The 20,674-nt window shown below is 41.7% G+C and overlaps 2 protein-coding genes across 4 annotated transcripts; both read left to right on the top strand.

The window, feature by feature from the left end:
- The first annotated feature begins 4 nt into the window (after window positions 1–4).
- On the top strand, window positions 5–12,232 carry rad21l1 (RAD21 cohesin complex component like 1). 2 transcript variants are annotated; one of them, XM_047391421.1, is made up of 14 exons: window positions 5–156; window positions 441–607; window positions 713–842; window positions 6,325–6,424; window positions 6,633–6,736; window positions 6,926–7,036; window positions 7,174–7,284; window positions 7,392–7,490; window positions 7,568–7,797; window positions 7,892–7,973; window positions 10,809–10,948; window positions 11,031–11,141; window positions 11,364–11,438; window positions 11,603–12,232. In XM_047391421.1, the coding sequence occupies exons 2-14, from the start codon at window positions 461–463 to the stop codon at window positions 11,729–11,731; spliced, it is 1,569 nt and encodes a 522-aa protein (XP_047247377.1). In that variant the 5' UTR covers window positions 5–156; window positions 441–460; the 3' UTR covers window positions 11,732–12,232. The 2 variants fall into 2 exon arrangements, with proteins under 2 accessions (XP_047247377.1, XP_047247289.1); XM_047391333.1 differs by having other exon boundaries at window positions 6–156; window positions 11,629–12,232.
- A 977-nt stretch (window positions 12,233–13,209) lies between these two features.
- LOC124866942 (syntaphilin) lies at window positions 13,210–19,265 on the top strand. 2 transcript variants are annotated; one of them, XM_047363012.1, is made up of 5 exons: window positions 13,210–13,372; window positions 16,732–16,868; window positions 16,939–17,106; window positions 17,214–17,363; window positions 17,548–19,265. In XM_047363012.1, the coding sequence occupies exons 2-5, from the start codon at window positions 16,825–16,827 to the stop codon at window positions 18,851–18,853; spliced, it is 1,668 nt and encodes a 555-aa protein (XP_047218968.1). In that variant the 5' UTR covers window positions 13,210–13,372; window positions 16,732–16,824; the 3' UTR covers window positions 18,854–19,265. The 2 variants fall into 2 exon arrangements, with proteins under 2 accessions (XP_047218968.1, XP_047218977.1); XM_047363021.1 differs by having other exon boundaries at window positions 13,211–13,372; window positions 16,975–17,106.
- Window positions 19,266–20,674: the final 1,409 nt, after the last annotated feature.

Below are 20,674 nucleotides of genomic sequence, written 5' to 3'. Positions count from 1 at the left end.
TACTTTCCTTAGCGCAATAATATAACAACAGAAAGATAGCTTATTTTAAGATGACTCACCCTAGTTCGTTTTCTGGAACGAGAAGTGGTTGCTTAGTAACTGGAAACGTCTCGTGCGCGGTATGGTTGTCAAAACACGGTTTTATTCAAAGTTAAGGTAAGTCATGCTGAAAATACGGCATAAACTACGTAATTGTGTTAGCTGGGCCTGACAACGTTTACATTTGATGTCTTATGAAACGTTAAACTTTTAGTCGACGTAATGTTTTCACCAGTAAAAGCAGCCGCCGCATTTTAGCTGACGAAGCAGTTACTGCTAACGTTAGCTGACTTTGACGTGGACTTAACTGATATACACGAAATACATCACGGTGCCGTTTGTTGTCAACTTAACAAACATTATCAGAGCTGGCTTAACATGTATTTATTTTTCTATATTAGGTCATATCCATCGTTTCTCCATGATGTTTTTCACGCAACTATTTACGTCCAAACGGGGCTCTTTAGCCAAAATTTGGCTGGCAGCGCACTGGGAGAAGAAACTGACAAAGGCCCATGTGTTTGATTGCAACTTGGAAACAACCATCAGAGACATCCTTTCCGATAAAGTAAAAGCAAAACTACTCTTTTTTTTTTTTTTTAAATAAATGTATTAGTTGATCAAATCTAGTTGTCATTTAAGAATTTAAACAGCTAATTTTCATCTGTTTAAGATGAAAATTGGTTTGAGGACTTCTGGTCATCTGCTCCTTGGTGTGGTCAAAATCTACTCCAGGAAGACAAAGTACCTCCTTGCAGACTGCAGCGATGCCCTGGTCAAAATTAAAATGGCATTCAGGCCAGGTAAGAATCTATTTGTTCTTTTGAGCCATTTTAATGTGTATTATTCTGTCATTTTTTGTTGTAGTACTTAAAAAAGTTGATGCAGTATGTAATAATTCACAGGGTCAAAGAAAGGGTCATTTCCTGTACTGTCTAAAAAATGTTTTTTTGGTTTTTTTTTACATTTTTCACAGCTGATAATTTGTATGGAAGAATAAAGTAGAGTTTGTACATTTTGGAGGAGTTTCCAGATTTTATTTTCTGGCCAATTTTCTAGAGGCTAAGAATCTGAATTTCTACCATAACTTGTAGAATTTAGGCATAGTTACCATTAGGTCTACCTGTTTTTATCAAGTTTTTATTTTAAAATTTCACACACAAAAAAGAACGCACCTCCAAAGAGTTCATGGATAGGCCCTACAAAAGAGATAGAGAAGTTTAAAAAGGGTGAAACCCTATTCTAGAATTGCGCCGCTCAAGGTGGCAGCAGGTTGGAGTAGCTCTGTTACTTTTGATTCTGATTAATTATTTTTTGGGAACTATTCCTCTTGTGGTGGATACAGTTGATTTTTTTTGGATGACTGTCCACTCCAGTGTCGGATGCTGTGCAGCTTGGAGGATTTTTCTTAATACTTTCTATTTTTGGACATTTGTTATGATGCATTGCCATGGCAATGGGGTTGTTTCTTACAACCGAGAGCAGCTGATTAATATCTCAAAAGCTCAAATAATACTTCAGCTACAACCCCAAATCCCTGATGAGTTGAAAAGGAGATGCCGTGGATGCAGAGCAGGAGCTAAGACAAGAGAGAGAAGGAGGAAGTTCAAACCATCTCTTCCGTCGATTTTGATGGGCAATGTGAGATCATTGGGAAACAAGTTGGATGAACTCCAAGCCCTACAAAGGACCCAGCCAGAGTACTGGGAATGCAGTATCATGTGTTTTACTGAGACATGGCTGCAGGATCATATCCCAGGCTCAAGCATCTTTCTGCCGGCTCTTTAACCATAGGAGCAGACAGAGATTTAAAGAGGAGTGGCAAATGTAAAGGAGGTGGACTGGCAGTACTTGTGAACAAAAGATGGTGTAATCCAGGACATGTAACTGTGAAGTGTCATCTCTGCAGTCCAGATATTGAACTGTTGGCAGTAAGTTTTTGTCCATATTATTTAACCAGAGAGTTCACCAGTGCTATTTTGGCAACAGTTTACGTTCCACCTTCCGCTGTTGCTGACACTGCATGTGATGCCATCAGCTCAGTTGTTGCTAAGCTACAGACACAAAACCCCAATGCTTTTGTGGCAATTTCTGGTGATTTTAACCATGCTTCACTCTCTGCTACACTTCCAACGTTTCAACAGTTTGTCAGCTGCTCTACCAGAGAAAACAAAATATTGGATTTGTTTTATGCAAATGTCAAGGACTCATACATCTCTACAGCAAGACCTCCTCTAGGCAAATCAGATCAAAATCTTGTTTTTCTCTGCTCGAAATATAAGCCCCTTGTTCAGAGGCAACCTGTAATAAAGAGGACTGTGAGAAAATGGTCACAGGAAGCTGAAGAAGCTCTGCAAGGTTGCTTTGAGGCTACAGACTGGGACGCACTGTGCCAGCCACATGGAGAGGACATCAATGCCATGACTGAGTGTGTAACCGACTATATAAACTTCTGTGTGGATAACATCATCCCCACCAGAACCATGAGATGCTTCCCCAATAACAAACCTTGGATCACCAGTGACCTGAAGGACCTGCTTAACAAGAAAAAAAGAGCCTTCAGAGAGGGAGACAGAGAATTATTGAGGATTATACAGAAGCAACTTAAAGTCAAGATAAGAGACAGCAAGGAGGTGTACAAGAAAAAGCTGGAGAGCAAGCTCCAGCAAAACAATATCAGAGATGTGTGGACAGGGATGAAGAAGATCACAGGCTTCAAGCAGAAGGATGATCAGACCGATGGAGGTCTGGACAGAGCCAACGAACTGAACACATTCTTCAATAGGTTCAGTTCAGAAACAAGCTCAGCATCCTCCTCTCCGGCTCACAGCCAAACAAACATTCCAACTTTCCTTTGACCCACAGGACCCACAGCTGTCCATTAACACCTCACATTTTTTATCTTCCACCTCAGCCCTAGACCCTTCTGCTTCTACATGTTTGCCTTCAACCATATCAGAAGATGCTGATACTTCCTTTGCTTCCCCCTTCCACCTGTGTGTCTCAAGAAGTCAGGTGAAGAGACAACTGGAGAGACTGAATAGGAATAAGGCTGCAGGTCTAGATCATGTCAGCCCTAGAGTCCTGAAGGCCTGTGCAGAGCAGCTCTGTGGGATTCTGCAGCACCTCTTCAACCTTAGCCTGGCCCAGAAGAAGATTCCGGTGTTGTGGAAGACCTCCTGTGTTGTTCCGGTACCAAAGAAAACTCACTCATCAGTCCCCAATGACTATAGACCTGTTGCCCTGACATCTCACATCATGAAGGTCCTAGAGAGACTCCTGTTGGCCCACCTGAGCAAGCAAAGGACCCCCTTCAGTTTGCTTATCGCTGTGGAGTTGGAGTTGAAGATGCCATCATACACCTGCTTCAACAAACCCACTGTCATCTGGACAAAGCCAGTAGCACTGTGAGGATCATGTTCTTTGATTTCTCCAGTGCATTTAATACAATCCAACCTGATTTACTTTGTCAGAAACTCCAGAAGACTCAGGTGGAGGCCTCAACAATCTCCTGGATCAAAGACTACCTGACAAACAGACCACAGTTTGTGAGACTGAAGGATTGTGAGTCTAACCAGGTAGTCAGCAGCACAGGAGCAACACAGGGGACTGTACTCTCACCATTCCTTTTCACTCTGTACACCTCAGACTTCCAGTACAAGACAGACTCCTGTCATCTGCAGAAATACTCGGATGATTCTGCAGTTGTGGGGTGGATCAGAGATGGACAAGAAGATGAGTACAGGAAGGTGTTGGACCGCTTTGTGGCATGGTGTGCAAACAATCATCTCATCTTGAACATGAATAAAACAAAGGAGATGATTGTAGATTTTAAGAGGAACAGGTCAAACACTATTTCCATCATGGGAGAAGAAGTGGTGGTGGAGAAGTATAAATACCTCGGTGTTCACCTGGACAACAGACTAGAGTGGAGATGCAACTGTGAAGCCGTCTACAAGAAGGGACAGAGCAGACTGTACTTCTTGAGGAAGCTTAGGTCCTTTGGTGTTTGCAGCAAGATGCTGCATATCTTCTATAAGTCTGATGTGGAGAGTCTGATCTCTTCTACCATCATCTGTTGGGGAAGCTGCATCAGAGCCAGGGACTTAAAAAAGCTCAACAAGCTGATAAAGAAGGCTGGTTCTGTTCTGGGGACTCCTCTGGAACCTCTGGAGATCATTCTGGAAAGAAGGATTCTTCATAAAATGAAGAACATTATGGAGAACCCTGAGCATCCTCTTCATGAGACTGTCCTACAACAACAGAGTGTCTTCAGTCAGAGGCTTCTTCAGATCTGCTGCAAGACGGAGCGCTACAGGAGATCCTTCCTGCCCACAGCCATCAGCATCTACAACGGCTCTTTTGAGGAAACCTTCATAATATGAGCTATAACAACATTTAATTTCCCTTTGGGATTAATAAAGTATTTTTGAATTGAATTGAATTGAATTAACCTTCAGAACATAAGCTCATTATAAAACAGGTGACATTTTTTAGAAGTAGTGTTTCCTGTAGTATTATTCACTTATGCATTAGTTTATTTACCAACAGGCAGTCTGCGGTTGTCAAGGTTAAGTTAAAGCCTGACCACTGATATATCATCTTTGTATTTATTTGTTAAAAATGGGCTGGGAATTATCATAGAAATTTGAAAGTTTGTTGTTTTTGCCCTAGTTTATGTGGGAACCTTTTTTGTTTTGGCACGACAAGTGTATTCATATACAAAGTAATCCAAAGTTATTTGCAGGAAATCAGTAGGAAAAAAACTATTAAAATCACAGAAACCTTTAACCTTTGCTTAAGAAGAGAGCTCCGTATGCCAAACACTTAAAAGCATAGCGTAAAAAATATTAAAAACGAAAAAGTGCTAAAAATCACTGTCCAGTAATGACTATGCTCTGAAAGAGTTGTGCTGGCCATATTCATCTCCCAGTTTAATTACTCATCAGTCGTCGGGCAAACGGTTAATGAGCATGATTGTTTGATCAAGCATGTTTTAGAACAGAGTTTAAAGCTAGTATAGTACATATCTACAGGGGTTGGACAATGAAACTGAAACACCTAGTTTTAGACCACAATAATTTATTAGTATGGTGCAGGGCCTCCTTTTGCGGCCAATACAGCATCAATTCATCTTGGGAATGACATATACAAGTCCTGCACAGTGGTCAGAGGGATTTTAACCCATTCTTCTTGCAGGATAGTGGCCAGGTCACTACGTGATACTGGTGGAGGAAAACGTTTCCTGACTTGCTCCTCCAAAACACCCCAAAGTGGCTCAAATATTAGAGACTTTAATATTTGGTGACTGTGCAGGCCATGGGAGATGTTCAACTTCACTTTCATGTTCATCAAACCAATTTTTCACCAGTCTTGCTGTGTGTATTGGTGCATTGTCATCCTGATACAGCCGTGGTTTTATGTTTTTTGGATACAATCCGGGTTAGCACCAGAACATCCCTTTCAGACAGCTTCCTCTTGCGTCCACAGTTAATCCTGTTGGATGTGGTTCGTCCTTCTTGGTGGTATGCTGACATTACCCTGGATATCGTGGCTCTTGATACATCACAAAGACTTGCTGTCTTGGTCACAGATGCGCCAGCAAGACGTGCACCAACAATTTGTCCTTTTTTGAACTCTGGTATGTCACCCATAATGTTGTGTGCATTTCAATATTTTGAGCAAAACTGTGCTCTTACCCTGCTAATTGAACCTTCACACTCTGCTCTTACTGGTGCAATGTGCAATCAATGAAGACTGGCTACCAGGCTGGTCCAATTTAGCCATGAAACCTCCCACACTAAAATGACAGGTGTTTCATTGTCCAACCCCTGTAGGTTAATTTCTAGCTGATTAAGAAGTAAACACATTTATATTTCAAAGTGTTCCTTGACAGGTAAAGCCAACGCATGTTTCATTTGGCAGTGGTATTGAGGGTTTTGTTGTCATTAATGAGGCCCTTAATTAAGCTCTAATACCATCCCAACAGTTTTCAGAAGAATTTTTTTAATGATTATTCTAATTGTTATTATAAAGGCATATAGTTTACATAGTGAGTCACAAAAACTGCTCTCTGTAACATGTATGCCCCTTGAGGGCCACATCAACGTTTTAAGCCCTTCTATACTCATTTAGAAACTCATCATTTGTTCAGGTTGTAAGCAATTTATTTAGATTTTAAAGAAACAAAATGAAATCCTATTTTACGTGATGGTGTCATACTAACCATTATTACTGTCATCAAGTAAAATATCTTTCATGTTGTTTTTTATGTCAATACCTCAGGTCAAACTGATCTGCCTGCAGAAGGGCTTGAGGCAACTTTGAAAGCTATTACTCTGGTTGAAGACTTTACTGCCTTTGATACCCCGCTGCCTCTCCCCAGGTGACGGTTCACCGCCCACACATCCTGACCAGTGATTTGTGCTCCAGTAAACATTCTCATGGAAACAATATTAAATTCATTTATCAACAGTATTAACTTCAGATGTTTTGAGCTTCAGTTTCCATATAAATGTTAGATCCTCTGGTTAATAAATCAGACCATTAAACCTTATTGTGCTTTCTGTGCTGTCCTGATGCTGGAACGACAGTGACTTTGATGTTGTGGACCACTTGTCGCTGAACCAGTGTCGATCAGAGCAAATTACTCTGAAAGAGGATTTTGGGCATCAGTTTTTGAACTTCCAAGACATCGGTAAGAGCCAGAGTGTTTTCAGGTCTTGTTACTCTTTCATAGTTGGATTTTTATAGGAGTATTTGATTTTATACTGTATTATTAGGGAGTATCCATTTGTTTTGACACCACTTTTATTTAGGACGAAGCTGCTTCCAAACTTTGTATTTTCTGTATCTTTTCCGACTCCGCTTTGCTCCTTCTGACAAGGAGGAGATGGGTCACAGAGCCAAGCAAATACACTGCTGGACAGAAGCTTTGACAGCTTTGGACCACATGGAGACGGATTTGGAGATGAGGAGAATGGATTCGACCTACTTGGTAGTCTGTGCTGAATTAATCCCTTTTAATAAATTCATAAAATAAATTAGGAAATTACATTCAAAAGTCAGATGTCTGTTTACTTTTCCCCTTGTTGTGTTAATGGTTGTTTTTTGCATCCATTAAACTCCCTTTAGACTTCCTGTCAAACGCCAGTGATCCGACCGAGCCCACAAACTTCGTCTTGGAAGAGCCACCACATGAAAATAATAAGAGTTCTACAATAAACGATGATCAACATCAAATGGGTGATGATGTTTTATAATACGGCACATTAATGTACTGAATAAAGTTTCCACCTTCTGTGCTGTGACTTGTGTAATGATGTTCTTTTGTGGCGCTCCATGTTTTCCAGATTTTGACAGCAGAGATCCCGAGGCTCCTACAATAAATGAGACCACGCTGCTCACCAGTGATGAGGCTGCTTTCGCTTTAGAACCTGTTCCCATCACACGTAAGCACAAACACCTCAAACTGGGGGGTCCTCCCTTTTCCTGTGATTATTAAGAAATCATAAATTCTTTATTTTAGCAAACTCTGAAAGTAAGATGGGTAAGAGGAAACGTAAACTGGTGGTGGACCAGACTAAGGAACTGAGCAACGAATCCATCAAAGAGCAGATCTCGGATTATTCAGATCTGGTTGCTCCGTTGGACATGGCCCCACCGACTGTGCAGCTCATGCAGTGGAAGGAGAGTGGAGGTGTCGACAAACTCTTCTCAACACCATGTTCTACTGTGGTGAATACACAGATAAAAGAGGTCCAACTCACCACCTGTTTTACATCAGTACAATGGTTTTTACCATCAGTATTCATTTCAGTTCTGTATAAATAAATGGATGTTGCCTTTGCAGCTCTTTGCCAAAAGTGTCTTCCAGGTAAAATATTACTGCATAAGGGGGGAGGTTGAACAAATACGCCAAGAGGAACACGAAGGTAAGGACTTCCTGAACTATAGAATGAATGGACCATAAATAATGTGATTATTGTACAAATGCAGGTACAGTCGCTGAACCCCCAATAAAGATGTGTAAAAAGGTTTCAAATAGTTACATTTTGTTGTAATAGCGTAATGTGCCACTACAAATAGTAGAAAAATCCAACCTTTGAGTACAGTGGGGAAAAAGCCAGTGATAAGAAATAATTATTTAAAACAAAACCACTGGAGGTGCATGCATTGGGATCCCTGCTGATAATTCTTTGAACAACCCTTTTTGTCAGTCGTTTAGCAATTATAGATCTCAGAACATTTTACAAGGTTACAGGAAACAAGGAGAGGGGCTTTCTGCAGGGTCTTAAGAAGTGTTGAAAGGTCTTCCATTTAATTATCTCTATTTTAGTTCTTAAAAATGTCCAGAATTTCTTTACAAGGTCCTTAGTTACCTATAGTTTAACTTAATTTTGGACATTTGTTCATTCATTGCTCCCTCCATTGACGTTTTTGTATATCTACAGAGGAAAAAGGCAGGATGGTGGCATCCATTCCTGCCACGTGTTGTAGTTGTATCTGAAGAATTTAGGCATGATTACAACTATATAGCTCTTGATGTAGGACATTAAACAGTCTTATTGTAAGACAGGTGAAGAAGATTTATTCTTTGCCTGAATCCCTGAAACAATGCTCCTCCTTGAAATGGCCTGTTATAGTTTCTTTAGGGAAATAAAATCAAACTCTTCTTGTTGGTTGTTTACAACCAGCTCTTTTGTCCAGAAAAATTGTATATTTTAAAGCTGGGATTTCACTGACTTTTGCTGTTGCTGTATAATGTGTTTGAAGGCATTAAAACTAGGGAACCTATAGGTGTAAAGCCACTGGAGTCCCACCCCATTATGCCTAGAATTTAAATGAGTTAATTAACTCAAATAGGCCATATTGTTTAATTTTGTATGTACTGGACAATTTCTCTTGATTTGGCCATGTGTTTAGTATCATTATACACCTGAAAGATCCAGTGGTGACCCATTTTTACTTTACTGGTCGAGTTGACCATATTTTTATTTGAAATACAGGGGTTGGACAATGAAACTGAAACACCTGGTTTTAGACCACAATAATTTATTAGTATGGTGTAGGGCCTCCTTTTGCGGCCAATACAGCGTCAATTCGTCTTGGGAATGACATATACAAGTCCTGCACAGTGGTCAGAGGGATTTTAAGCCATTCTTCTTGCAGGATAGTGGCCAGGTCACTACGTGATACTGGTGGAGGAAAACGTTTCCTGACTCGCTCCTCCAAAACACCCCAAAGTGGCTCAATAATATTTAGATCTGGTGACTGTGCAGGCCATGGGAGATGTTCAACTTCACTTTCATGTTCATCAAACTAATCTTTCACTAGTCTTGCTGTGTGTATTGGTGCATTGTCATCCTGATACACGGCACCGCCTTCAGGATACAATGTTTGAACCATTGGATGCACATGGTCCTCAAGAATGGTTCAGTAGTCCTTGGCAGTGACGCGCCCATCTAGCACAAGTATTGGGCCAAGGGAATACCATGATATGGCAGCCCAAACCATCACTGATCCACCCCCATGCTTCACTCTGGGCATGCAACAGTCTGGGTGGTACGCTTCTTTGGGGCTTCTCCACACCGTAACTCTCCCGGATGTGGAAAAAACAGTCAAAGGTGGACTCATCAGAGAACAATACATGTTTCACATTGTCCACAGCCCAAGATTTGCGCTCCTTGCACCATTGAAACCGACGTTTGGCATTGGCATGAGTGACCAAAGGTTTGGCTATAGCAGCCCGGCCGTGTATATTGACCCTGTGGAGCTCCTGACGGACAGTTCTGGTGGAAACAGGAGAGTTGAGGTAGCACATTTAATTCATGCCAGTGATTTGGGCAGCCGTGGTTTTATGTTTTTTGGATACAATCTGGGTTAGCACCCGAACATCCCTTTCAGACAGCTTCCTCTTGCGTCCACAGTTAATCCTGTTTGATGTGGTTCGTCCTTCTTGGTGGTATGCTGACATTACCCTGAATACCGTGGTTCTTGATACGTCAGAAAGACTTGCTGTCTTGGTCACAAATGCACCAGCAAGACATGCACCAACAATTTGTCCTCTTTTGAACTCTGGTATGTCAACCATAATGTTATGTGCATTTCAATATTTTGAGCAAAACTGTGCTCTTACCCTGCTAATTGAACCTTCACACTCTGCTCTTACTGGTGCAATGTGCAATCAATGAAGACTGGCTACCAGGCTGGTCCAATTTAGCCATGAAACCTCCCACACTAAAATGACAGGTGTTTCAGTTTCATTGTCCAACCCCTGTATCTTCGTATTTCATAAAAGACATGAGAACCATGAACTCTGACAAGGTTCCAAGGTCCTGGAAGAGAAACAGGCCCACAGCACCACAGATCTTGCAAAATCCTCAAGCATTGGTATCAGAGATACGTAGATATTTATCCATCATTTCATGTCTAACCCACCTGGTGTGTTTGTTGGCGAAAAGCTCAAGCTTTGTGTCAAATCCTCGTTACGTTTAGGAAACTCCACACGGTTACTGCTGTGATAGTAGGACAAAAAAAAAGCTTTCTTCTCACATGACCCATGAAGAAAAGAACCAGTCAGTCTGTTAATATCATCTAATGATTGTTATGGAAATGTGGTGTAAAATTTTTGGTGTGATATTAGGCTACAGCAGTATAAGATTAACTTATTTTAAGGCATTTTGTACATTTTTCTAGGGAGGACATCAGGTTTGTCATTGTCTGTATCATTTGTTATATACTACCTGTTCTGATCATTTTCTTTATAGCTCAGAGGGACCTTAGCACCCTCACCACGGACATCAGTGTTGCAGATTCATCTTTGGGCACTGAACAAACACACAACACTGAGCCAAAAGCCCTTGACCTCATGAAGGACAACTGGGAGACCTATTCTGAGGCCCCCCAAGTAAAGTCTACCAGGAGGCACCGCCTGAAAATGTTGGGAATGTGTTTTTACTCCTTTGTAATCTATGCCGTGTGTCCATCAGGATGAAAACAGTGTAGAGTTCTCACATCCAGACCTGCCATCAGAGGACTCCATGTTTGTTCATCCCTCTAATGTGGAGCAATGCACTCAGTCAACTTCTCTCTACACCCAGGTGCTTGTGAGGAAACGAACATAGATTTTCTGTCGGTTTTCTCCTTTCTCTGACCTTCTCTCTGGCTTTAAATAACAAATTGTCTGAAAATAGCGGGTACACTGTGGTAGAGAATCTTTAGTCTGTTAGCTCTTAACAGATGGCAGGTGTTCATTTTCCCTTGCTGCCTTGATGTTGTGCCCAGCATCCCTGATTAAAACATGGTGCTTTTCCAACCTGCAGTCTCTACTTGGCAGCCAGGACTTTGAGGAGAGGAGAATAACCAGGAGAGCACTGAAACTTCTGAATGAGCTTAAAGTAAGGGACCTAATCTTCAGACTTTAGTGACTTTTCTGTGAAGTGGGAACCATGTGTTTTTCAACCTTTTGTATTTAGGACGCATAACTCTCACACTGCACTCCCAGGGATTTAAAGATGAAAGGATTAGGATTGACATTAGGACTCTTATAATTCTCATCTAGGTGTACGTGTCTGTATGTGTCCACAGCGGAGCCAGACCGTCAGAGACCCTGCGTTCAGCCTGGAGGTGCTCTGTGAAGGAAGCACTCGATCACAAGCTGCAAACACTTTCTTCTCCCTCCTGGTACTGAAAAAACAACAAATCGTCCTGCTGCACCAGACCGCCCCCTACCACGACATCTCTGTGACTCCTGGGCCCAAATACTACACTTAAAAAGTCATTACAGTTCAAAGTTTGTGGTGGATTCATTGATATGTTGCAGTCCACAGGATCTGCCTCGTGCTGAATGAGGGCACGTTTGTGTTATGATGCCACTGTAGGCATACTAGCAAGTTCGGGTCTAGAAATTATCACATGCTTGAACACAACAAGGATTTCTGTTGTATGAAACTCATTTATTTAAATATTGTTTTATTTGTATTTGTGTGTTACTTGTATCTTTTATCAGCTGCAGTTTTTTTATATTCCCACATGTTCAGCTCATGTTTTGTTTAAAGTAGCATCTAAAATGTCACCTGCATGTGAGAGCATCTCCATCAAAAGCATTCAATTCAAATAATTCTTAAACCTGTGAAGTTTATTGACACCATTTTGTGACATTTGATCGTAATAAAATAAATGCGTAAATGGTTGGAATAGTGTGACTTCATTTATGTGTTCTCTACCCCGGGGTGTATATATTTTCCTCTCAAATTAGAATATCAATTTATTTCTGTAATTCAATTCAAAAACTCACAATTATTACAGAGTACTTCTATTTCTGTTCATTTTGATGATTATGTCTTGCAGTTAATGAGAACCCAAAATGCAGTTTCTGGGAGAATTACTTTAGCATGTAGAAGTAAAATGTGGGCCTACTGTAAAGTATGTCTATGTACTGCAAAGTATATGCACTCAGTAGCACTCAGTTTTCTTTTGCTTGAATTACTGCATCAATGCGGTGTAGCATGGAGGTGATCCGCCTGGACCTCTGCTGAGGTGTGAAGGAAGTCCTTGTGGTTTTAACCTCACTGATTATCTGGGATTTAGAGCAGGACAGTTTGTTTTGCTGACTTTGCATCTCCAAGAAGCTTCTCTGCAGACGGAACCATGAAGAGCTCTAGAGGTTCCTGGTAGATGGCTGTGCTGACTTTGGACTTGACAAAACGTCAGCAGATGACACGGCGTCCCAAATCATCACCGACTGCACAAACTTCACACTAAACCTTAAGCAACTCCAAATCTTCCTCCAGACTCTGGGACCTTACTTTCCGAATGAAAAGCAAAATGTATCTGAAAACCAGACAGACGCAGAATTTTGAGTTTTCGTGCAGGTGACATTTTGGGTTGTCATTATCTGTAAGCCATAATCATGAAATTTACAAGACAATAAAGGCTTGAAATATTTCATTCTACGTGTAATGAATCTATACATGTTATGAGTTTAACTTGCTGAAATGAGTGAAGAAATATTGCCTGTATGTCTGCATTAATGCATGCTTTCCCGTCCCAGCCTGGTTGATTTTGGTCGGGCTGAAGTGATTTGTGAACTGCTGCTGCCCTTGTATGAGGGCGATATTGCGGTTGGTTCCTCCAGATGAGTCCTTACTGTCACTTTAAGAAGCAGCAATGCAGCAGACGAACTCGCCTCATTTCATCTCGGGGCTTCATGGCTGCAGGATGGACCCTCATCAGCACCGCCAGCACCTTTTCTTCCTGCTGTCACCGGGGATCATGAAGTCGGGCAGGAACAGAGGCTTTTCTGTGGCGCACAGTTCCACCTGCCGAACCGGTACTGTATCAATCCGTCCATTTCCGAGCTTCATCGTTTCATTAAATATAGGACACTGCTGAGTCGGGGCTCGTTTTATTTCAATGGAAAGTCAATTCTTGTGGCTTGAATGTCTTGTGCAGTGACTTTTTATTTTATTTTAATAGCTGCTAAATTATTTTCTGCATGTGACAGATGTGAAGAAATGCTGACATTTTATTCGCTTCATCCCTGCATCATTTTAAACAGAAACGGTCTGCTTTCATCTCCAGCCGACTGAGTTCATCCTCCTCCACAGTAAACACTCTCTCCACACTTACGTAAGGTGATTGCGTATTTCTCACCAGCTCTTTGCCACTTGTTGCGCAAAGCAGAGGAGAGCCTCGTCCTAGAAAGGAGATGTAGGACGAGGAAGAGATGCAGGATGGCCTGGTAAAACTGCAGCATCACCTGCAAAGCTTTTGATCACCTGGTCTCTGAAACTGCACTGGGCTGCAGGAAGTTTTGAGGAAAGATGGGGACATTTTGTACTCTTCTTAGATAAAGCTCAGCTGTACATGATAAAGAAGTCAGCATTCTCCTTATATTCAGTGTTTACACCCTGCTGTGCATTGCACATGCTTATTTTTACAGCTGCTAATAAATGGGGGGCTTTTCTGGCTTGTTTGAGATATTTACAATAAAATAACCGTTTTTCAAAAATTGAAATAGAAAATGAATATGCAGAAGTTAATGATGTCTTATTCACAGTTTAACATTTCCACATGTTTTCACTTTACAACCTCAAACTGCATAAATGGGAAGTGGAAGAAAAATGATACATTATTTTCCAAATTGATTACAAATAATAATCTGAAAAGTGTTTTGTGCTCTTATATTCAGCCCTATTTCAGTTCAAAATACAGTGAAATTAATTACCTTCTACTGTGACGTTATAATAGTCATCTGATTACTAAATTCAGTGCTGTAAAAATGTTTTGCCCCCCTTATAGGTTTTTTCCTGTTTTTCTTTTTCTTCACATCTAAATGTTTTATAATAATTTTAAAAGTGTAATATTAGACAAAGATAAGCTGAGTCAATAAAAAATAATAAATTTCAAATGATGATATTAAGTGTTGTAGAAAAGCTATTTAAACTTTCCTGGCCCTATGTAAAAAAGGAAGTACCTCCTAAACCTAATAAGTGGTTGTGCAACCCTTGACGTCTGCCATTAGGCGTTAGTAATTGGTACTGAGTATTTAGGTCGCTATGGAGGAAATTTGATCCATTCTCTTCCAGCTATGTTGATGGGTTTCTAAGAGTAAAACACTGTCATGCCTCAGCGTGGGATTTAAATCTGAACTAGGTTACTGAAAAACCTTAATTTTATTCATTTATTTATTGAACCGGGTAGAGAGTAGATTTCATGGTTCCATCAATTACCGCAAGTTCTCCATATCCAGAAGCAACAAAGATGGACCAGACTATTACACCACCACCACCATGCTTGACTGTCAGTATGATGTTTGTTTTCCTGAAATGATGACTGAAATTAAATAACCATACCACACATTCACTCCTTAGGGCTATTTAGAGTGTTAAGTTAACTTAACATGCATGTTTCTGGACTGTGGAAAGAAGTGAGAGTACCCAGAAAGAACCTACATGGACAGGGAGGACATGCAAACTTCAAACTGAAAGGCACAAGCAAGAATTTGAACCCAGGACCTTCTTGCAGCAAGGCAACAATGCAAACAACTCCAGCACCAAGCAGCCTTGTCGACTGAATATTTTCTCAGCAGTCTCAAGGATCATCAATATATCTTTTGGGATAGGCGAGACATCTTGTGTTCATTTATGTTCATGTTTTCCCAGTCTCTTTTTCTTTCTTTTGATACATTAAAACTGACCCTAACTGAGCCACGTGAGACCTGTAGCGCTTTTGATGTTGTTCTTGGTTCTTGCAGTACTTTCTGGATGAGTCATTGATGCCCTCGTGGAGTAATTTTGGTTGGCCAGCCACTCCTGGGAAGGTTCACCACTGCTGTGCGTTTTTTTTTTTTGTGGATAATGGCTTTTACTGTGGTTTGCTGCAGTCTGAAAGTTTTAGAAATGGTTTTGTAACCCTTTGCAGACTGACAAATGACTTTGTTTCCCATCTGTTCACGAACTTCTTTAGATCAGGGCATGACATGCTGCTTTTTGACATCGTTTAGCCTACTTCATGTTGTCAGACAGGTTTTATTTAAATAATTTCTTGATTCTACCAGTCTGGGAGTAATCAGGCTCAGGTGTGGCTGATGAAATAAAATCTGGTTTTATTACAATGAAGTCATGATTCAATAAGGGGGACGGTTACTTGGTTTGGATAGCTTTTTTCACTTAAATTAAATCATTTAAAAACTGCACTTTGAATTTACTCAGGTTATGTTGTCTGATTTCTGACTTTGTTGGGTGATCTGAAACATTTAAGTGTGACAAACAAAGTAAAAAGGGAGACTAAAGGGAGTAAATGTACAGCACTGTGAAATCCCAATAAAACACTGCAGTTTGTGGCTGTAACATGGCAAAACATAAACATTTGTAGGTATATGTTCTAGTAAAACTGCATGTGCATGTCTAAATTAAGAAAGCTAACCATTTTCAAGACATAAAAAGAAAAGATACATATGTCCTCATGGACCACTAAAGGAGCTACGTTCTCGTATCAGGAGGAAAGAGAAAGAAAGGGTGAGCTGCAGCTAAAAGATAAATGTCCACAGAGGCCAGAGATCTAGCCACAGGTATAATCTGATTATTTTCTATCAGTATTTCTTTATAAAGGTCTATTAAAAAAGCCAAATTTATAAAACACAATAGTGTATTAACAGAGAAAGTCTGGATTTAATATCCAAAAACCACATCTTTAGAGTTACTAGGATTTAAGTGCCACAAGTGTGAATTATTTCTTTTAAATCCAAGACAATGTTTGTGACCAACAGCAGTGATACAGCTGTTTATAAGCTGTGTAAAGGCTAATATGTTATCAATAAAAAGCAAGTGAATATCTCTGCCAACCACCAATAGTCAGACTGTTCTGTGTTGTTCTTTTGTCAGCAGTCAGTGTTAGTCTAATCATGTTTATTTTCAGCTCTGCTGCAGAGGGACAGCTCAGACAGAGGCAGCTGCGCCGGCTGTGAACTCACTGGTCCTCTTTGTGTCCTCATAGAAAGAAGGCTTTATTTGCTGCTGGCACACAATATCTTTAATAAGGGGTCAGACTGTTGTCACTGGGTTACAGTGTATTTATGTACAAAGCAGATCATTTAGTAGAAAAATATTTCCCTTCTCTGTGTGTTTTTGGGATTCATTTAGCTGGATTTGAGCCTGTTTGTGATTATGTAATGTACTTATTTTGCAGTCTGCTGCAGTTATTACAGTCTGGCTATGAGGGCCTCCAGTGTCCCCTGTTAGAAACAGCAGAGAAGACCTCGGATTTGCTTTTTCACACCAAATGTCTCTCACTCCGAGTCGGAAGTCATCTTCCAATCAACGCAGGTGATTTCCTCTCCTTCTCACTCTTTCCTTTTCAAAGAGCAGAAAGTCATACTAATCTGTATCTTTAAAGCTCGTCCTATGGTGTAAAATCTCATCTCTCCGTAAGGCGCTCAGTTGGAACAAGTGGGGGCAGCAGGGGATGTTCCCACAGTGATACGTCCAGCACTTACACCTATCCCGGACGGATAAGGGCTTCCGATGGCAGCCCCACAGCCCGGACCAATCCCAGTACACCCAGGTAGGATTACTGTACTGGTGTTTATGTGTATGAGGAGGATAATGTTTTCTAATTAATGTACACCCTGTATGTAAATGAGGTCCTTACTTGCGTTTCTGCTGAGTCAGGCGCCAAATTAATCACACAGCCTGCATCAACAATCATGGGATCAAACCCCCAACCCCGGAGCAGTACCTCACACCCCTTCAACAGAAGGAGGTGTGTATACGACATCTGCGGGCCAGGCTGAGGGAAAACGTGGAGAGACTACAGCACAGGTGGAGCTTCCTTATCCTTTGACACCACATTTTACTCAGAAAGTTTCTATGAAACGTTCATCAAAGTAAAAATGACGGAAAAACTCATTTCCATTACGTAGAAGGTTTTCCATCCATCCCTCTGTCTTCATCAATCCATCCATCCATAAAGACACTGGAATAAGCATTTTATTTACCTTTCCAGGGACTATGAAATAGAGGAGCTGAGGACCCAACTATACAAGATGCAGGAAGACTGGATAAAGGAGGAGTGCAACCGTCTAGAGGCCCAGTTAGCTCTGAAGGAGGCTCGTAAGGAGATCAAGCACCTGCATGAAGTGGTAGAGTCAGTGAAGTCCAACACTGGGGTCCATGAACAAGACCCTCATGATTATAAGCCATACTCAGGGTTGCAGGGAAGTTGGCCTGGGGGAAAGTCCCGTTCCTGTGGTTGTTCCCCTGCCAGCACTTTGAGCCGCGGTACCACCTTTACCCGACAGAGCAGCGAAGCTCTGCAGCTGGACCGTAGCTCCAATGCTCCAGAGCCAAGTGGAGCAGCTCGCTCTACTGGACAAACCCACCTGCTACTGGAGGCAGGGCTCTTGTCAGAGCAGCTGCCACAGCAGGCCCACCACCTCCCGGCCCCCCCAGCTGTCTCACGCTCATCCACCTTCGAACGGTTGTACAGCGGGGGGGCTGTACTGCCCATATCTCACTCCTGCCACACTCTCAGCAGCAGCTGCAGGTGTAGTGGACAGGCCTACCTCCCCCATCATCACCTGTTCCTTCACTTACCTCAAGATGAGCCTCCAGTCTCAGTAGCACCAGCCGCTGTCCCTGCAGTTCACACCAACCCCATCCATGTCCCTCCAGCTCACAGCAACCCCATCCATGTCCCTCCAGCTCACAGCAACCCCATCCATGTCCCTGCAGCAGAGAATAAACCTGAGGTCCGGTCTCAGGGCTGCAGTCCTACCATGACCTGGCTGAGTGAGGAGAGCAGTGCCGAACAGCTGAGCATCATTTCTTTAGCGAAAACAGAGATCACTCCTTTAGATCCAAGATCCTTACCAACATCTTTACCTCCTCTGTCTTCTTCAGATCTCTCTCTCAGCGCTGGTGACAAACCTGAGAATATCACAAACGTACCAGCAGACACCCACATCTGTCAGCCTAGGCCTGTATATCCCCTTCCTGTTAGACAGGAAGCTACTGTTGTGAAGATAGACGAGGACAACACAGAGGGAAGTGAGGGAGCAAATGAGGACAGGGGTCCCGCTGAGCTCTCTCACTGGAGCCGCTACTTTCTCGTAGATCTTCTGGCTTTGGCCATGCCGGTGGTCCCAACCATGGCGTGGCTGTGTAGAGGAGCACCACAGGAAGTCATGCCAGTGTATCATATCGGCTCCCTGCTCAGAGGCTGCTGTGCGGTGGCACTACGCTCACTTAGACGCCAGGGTGCAGACCGGGGACGCAGACTAACCAGCATGACTGGTGCAACTTCAGTCTGATGCTTCAAGTCTACTTTTAGATTAATACCACCGGTCTAATCCTGTAAAACTCTGACTGTTCCCAGCCACGTGTTGGATTCCTCTTCATTTCGGACCTTCAGTAATTAATGTGCCCGTAATTCTGTCAGTCTATGACTTAGAAAAAGTAGCTGGAATCATTACATTTTTCAAATATTCCTTCCGCTTTTGCTTCAGTCTATAGAGGTAAATGAATAAATTAGAGTATCATCAAAAAGTTAATTCAGTAATTCAGTTCAAAAAGGGAAACTCGTTACACTGAAAGTTATATATTTAAGTGTTTTTCTGATAATTCTGATAATTATGGCTTACAGCAAATGAAAACCCAAAATTCAGTTTCTCCATATTACAAACCGGATCCCAAAAAAGTTGGGACACTAAACAAATTGTGAATAAAAACTAATCTAATATTTTATTCAGAATAGAACACAAATCACAGATCAAAAGTTTAAACTGAGAGAATGTATCATTTTAAGGGAAAAATATGATGTTTCAAAATTACAACAAATCCCAAAAAAGTTGAGACAAGGCCATTTTTACCACTGTGTGGCATCTCCCCTTCTTACAACACTCTACAGACGTCTGGGGACAGAGGGAACCAGTTTCTCAAGTTTAGAAATAGGAATGCTCTCCCATTCATGTCTAATACAGGCCTCTAACTGTTCAATCGTCTTGGGCCTTCTTTGTTGCACCTTCCTCTTTAAGATGCGCCAAATGTTCTCTATAGGTGAAAGATCTGGACTGCAGGCTGGTAATTTCAGTACCCGGATCCTTCTCCTACGTAGCCATGATGTTGTGATTGCTGCAAAATGTGGTCTGGCATTATCTTGTTGAAAAATGGAGGGTCTTCCCTGAAAGAGATGACGTCTAGATGGGAGCATATGTTGTTCTAGAACCTGAACATAGTTCTCTGCATTAATGGTGCCTTTCCAGACATGCAAGCTACCCATGCCACAAGCACTCATGCAACCCCGTACCATCAGTGATGCAGGCTTCTGAACAGAGCCTTGATAACAACTTGGGTTATCCTTGTCCTCTCTGGTCCGGATGACATGGCGTCCCAGTGGTCCATAAAGAACTTCAAATCGTGACTCATCTGACCACAGAACAGTCTTCCATTTTGCCACACTCCATTTTAAAAGACCCCTGGCCCAGTGCAAACGTCTGAGCTTGTGGAGCTTGCTTAGAAATGGCTTCCTCTTTGCACTGCAGAGTTTCAGCTGGCAACGGCGGATGGCACGGTGGATTGTGTTCACTGACAATGCTTTCTGGAAGTCTTCCTGAGCCCATTGTGTTATTTCCTTGACTGTGGCATTCCTGTTTGAGGTGCAGTGACGTTTAAGGGCCCGGAGATCACAAGCATCCGGTAGAGTTTTACGGCCTTGACGCTTACGCACAGCGATTGTTCCAGATTCTCTGAATTTTTTGATGATGTTATGCACGGTTGATGATGATAACTTGAAAGTCTTTGCTATTTTACGCTGGGTAACACCATTCTGGTATTGCTGCACCATCTTTCTGCGCAACAATGGTGGAACTGGTGATCCTCTTACCATCTTGGCTTCAGAGAGACACTGACACTCTGAGAAGCTCTTTTTATACCCAATCATGTTGTCAATTGAGCTAATTAGTGTTCATTGGTCTTCCAGCTGTTCGTTATATGCTCAATTTCCTTTTTCTAGCCACTTATTGCTACTTGTCCCAACCTTTTTGGGATTTGTTGTAATTTTGAAACAACATATTTTTCCCTTAAAATGATACATTCTCTCAGTTTAAACTTTTGATCTGTGATTTGTGTTCTAT

This window comes from Girardinichthys multiradiatus, chromosome 1 (genome assembly GCF_021462225.1).
Source record: "Girardinichthys multiradiatus isolate DD_20200921_A chromosome 1, DD_fGirMul_XY1, whole genome shotgun sequence".
Lineage (NCBI taxonomy): Eukaryota > Metazoa > Chordata > Actinopteri > Cyprinodontiformes > Goodeidae > Girardinichthys > Girardinichthys multiradiatus.
The sequence above is the reverse complement of the archived record's forward strand: the minus strand, read 5'-3'. Positions and strand labels throughout refer to the sequence as shown.

What these genes read in the sequence shown, in the direction of transcription:
- rad21l1 (XM_047391333.1), top strand. Translation starts at nt 461, where the DNA reads ATGATGTTTTTCACGCAACTATTTACGTCCAAACGGGGCTCTTTAGCC. An exon ending in TTTGAACTTCCAAGACATCG is followed by an intron (nt 6,737 to 6,925) that starts GTAAGAGCCAGA and finishes CCTTCTGACAAG; the next exon opens with GAGGAGATGGGTCACAGAGC. An exon ending in CAACTTCTCTCTACACCCAG is followed by an intron (nt 11,142 to 11,363) that starts GTGCTTGTGAGG and finishes TCCAACCTGCAG; the next exon opens with TCTCTACTTGGCAGCCAGGA.
- LOC124866942 (XM_047363012.1), top strand. Translation starts at nt 16,825, where the DNA reads ATGTCTCTCACTCCGAGTCGGAAGTCATCTTCCAATCAACGCAG. An exon ending in TCATCTTCCAATCAACGCAG is followed by an intron (nt 16,869 to 16,938) that starts GTGATTTCCTCT and finishes GTATCTTTAAAG; the next exon opens with CTCGTCCTATGGTGTAAAAT. An exon ending in GTGGAGAGACTACAGCACAG is followed by an intron (nt 17,364 to 17,547) that starts GTGGAGCTTCCT and finishes TTACCTTTCCAG; the next exon opens with GGACTATGAAATAGAGGAGC.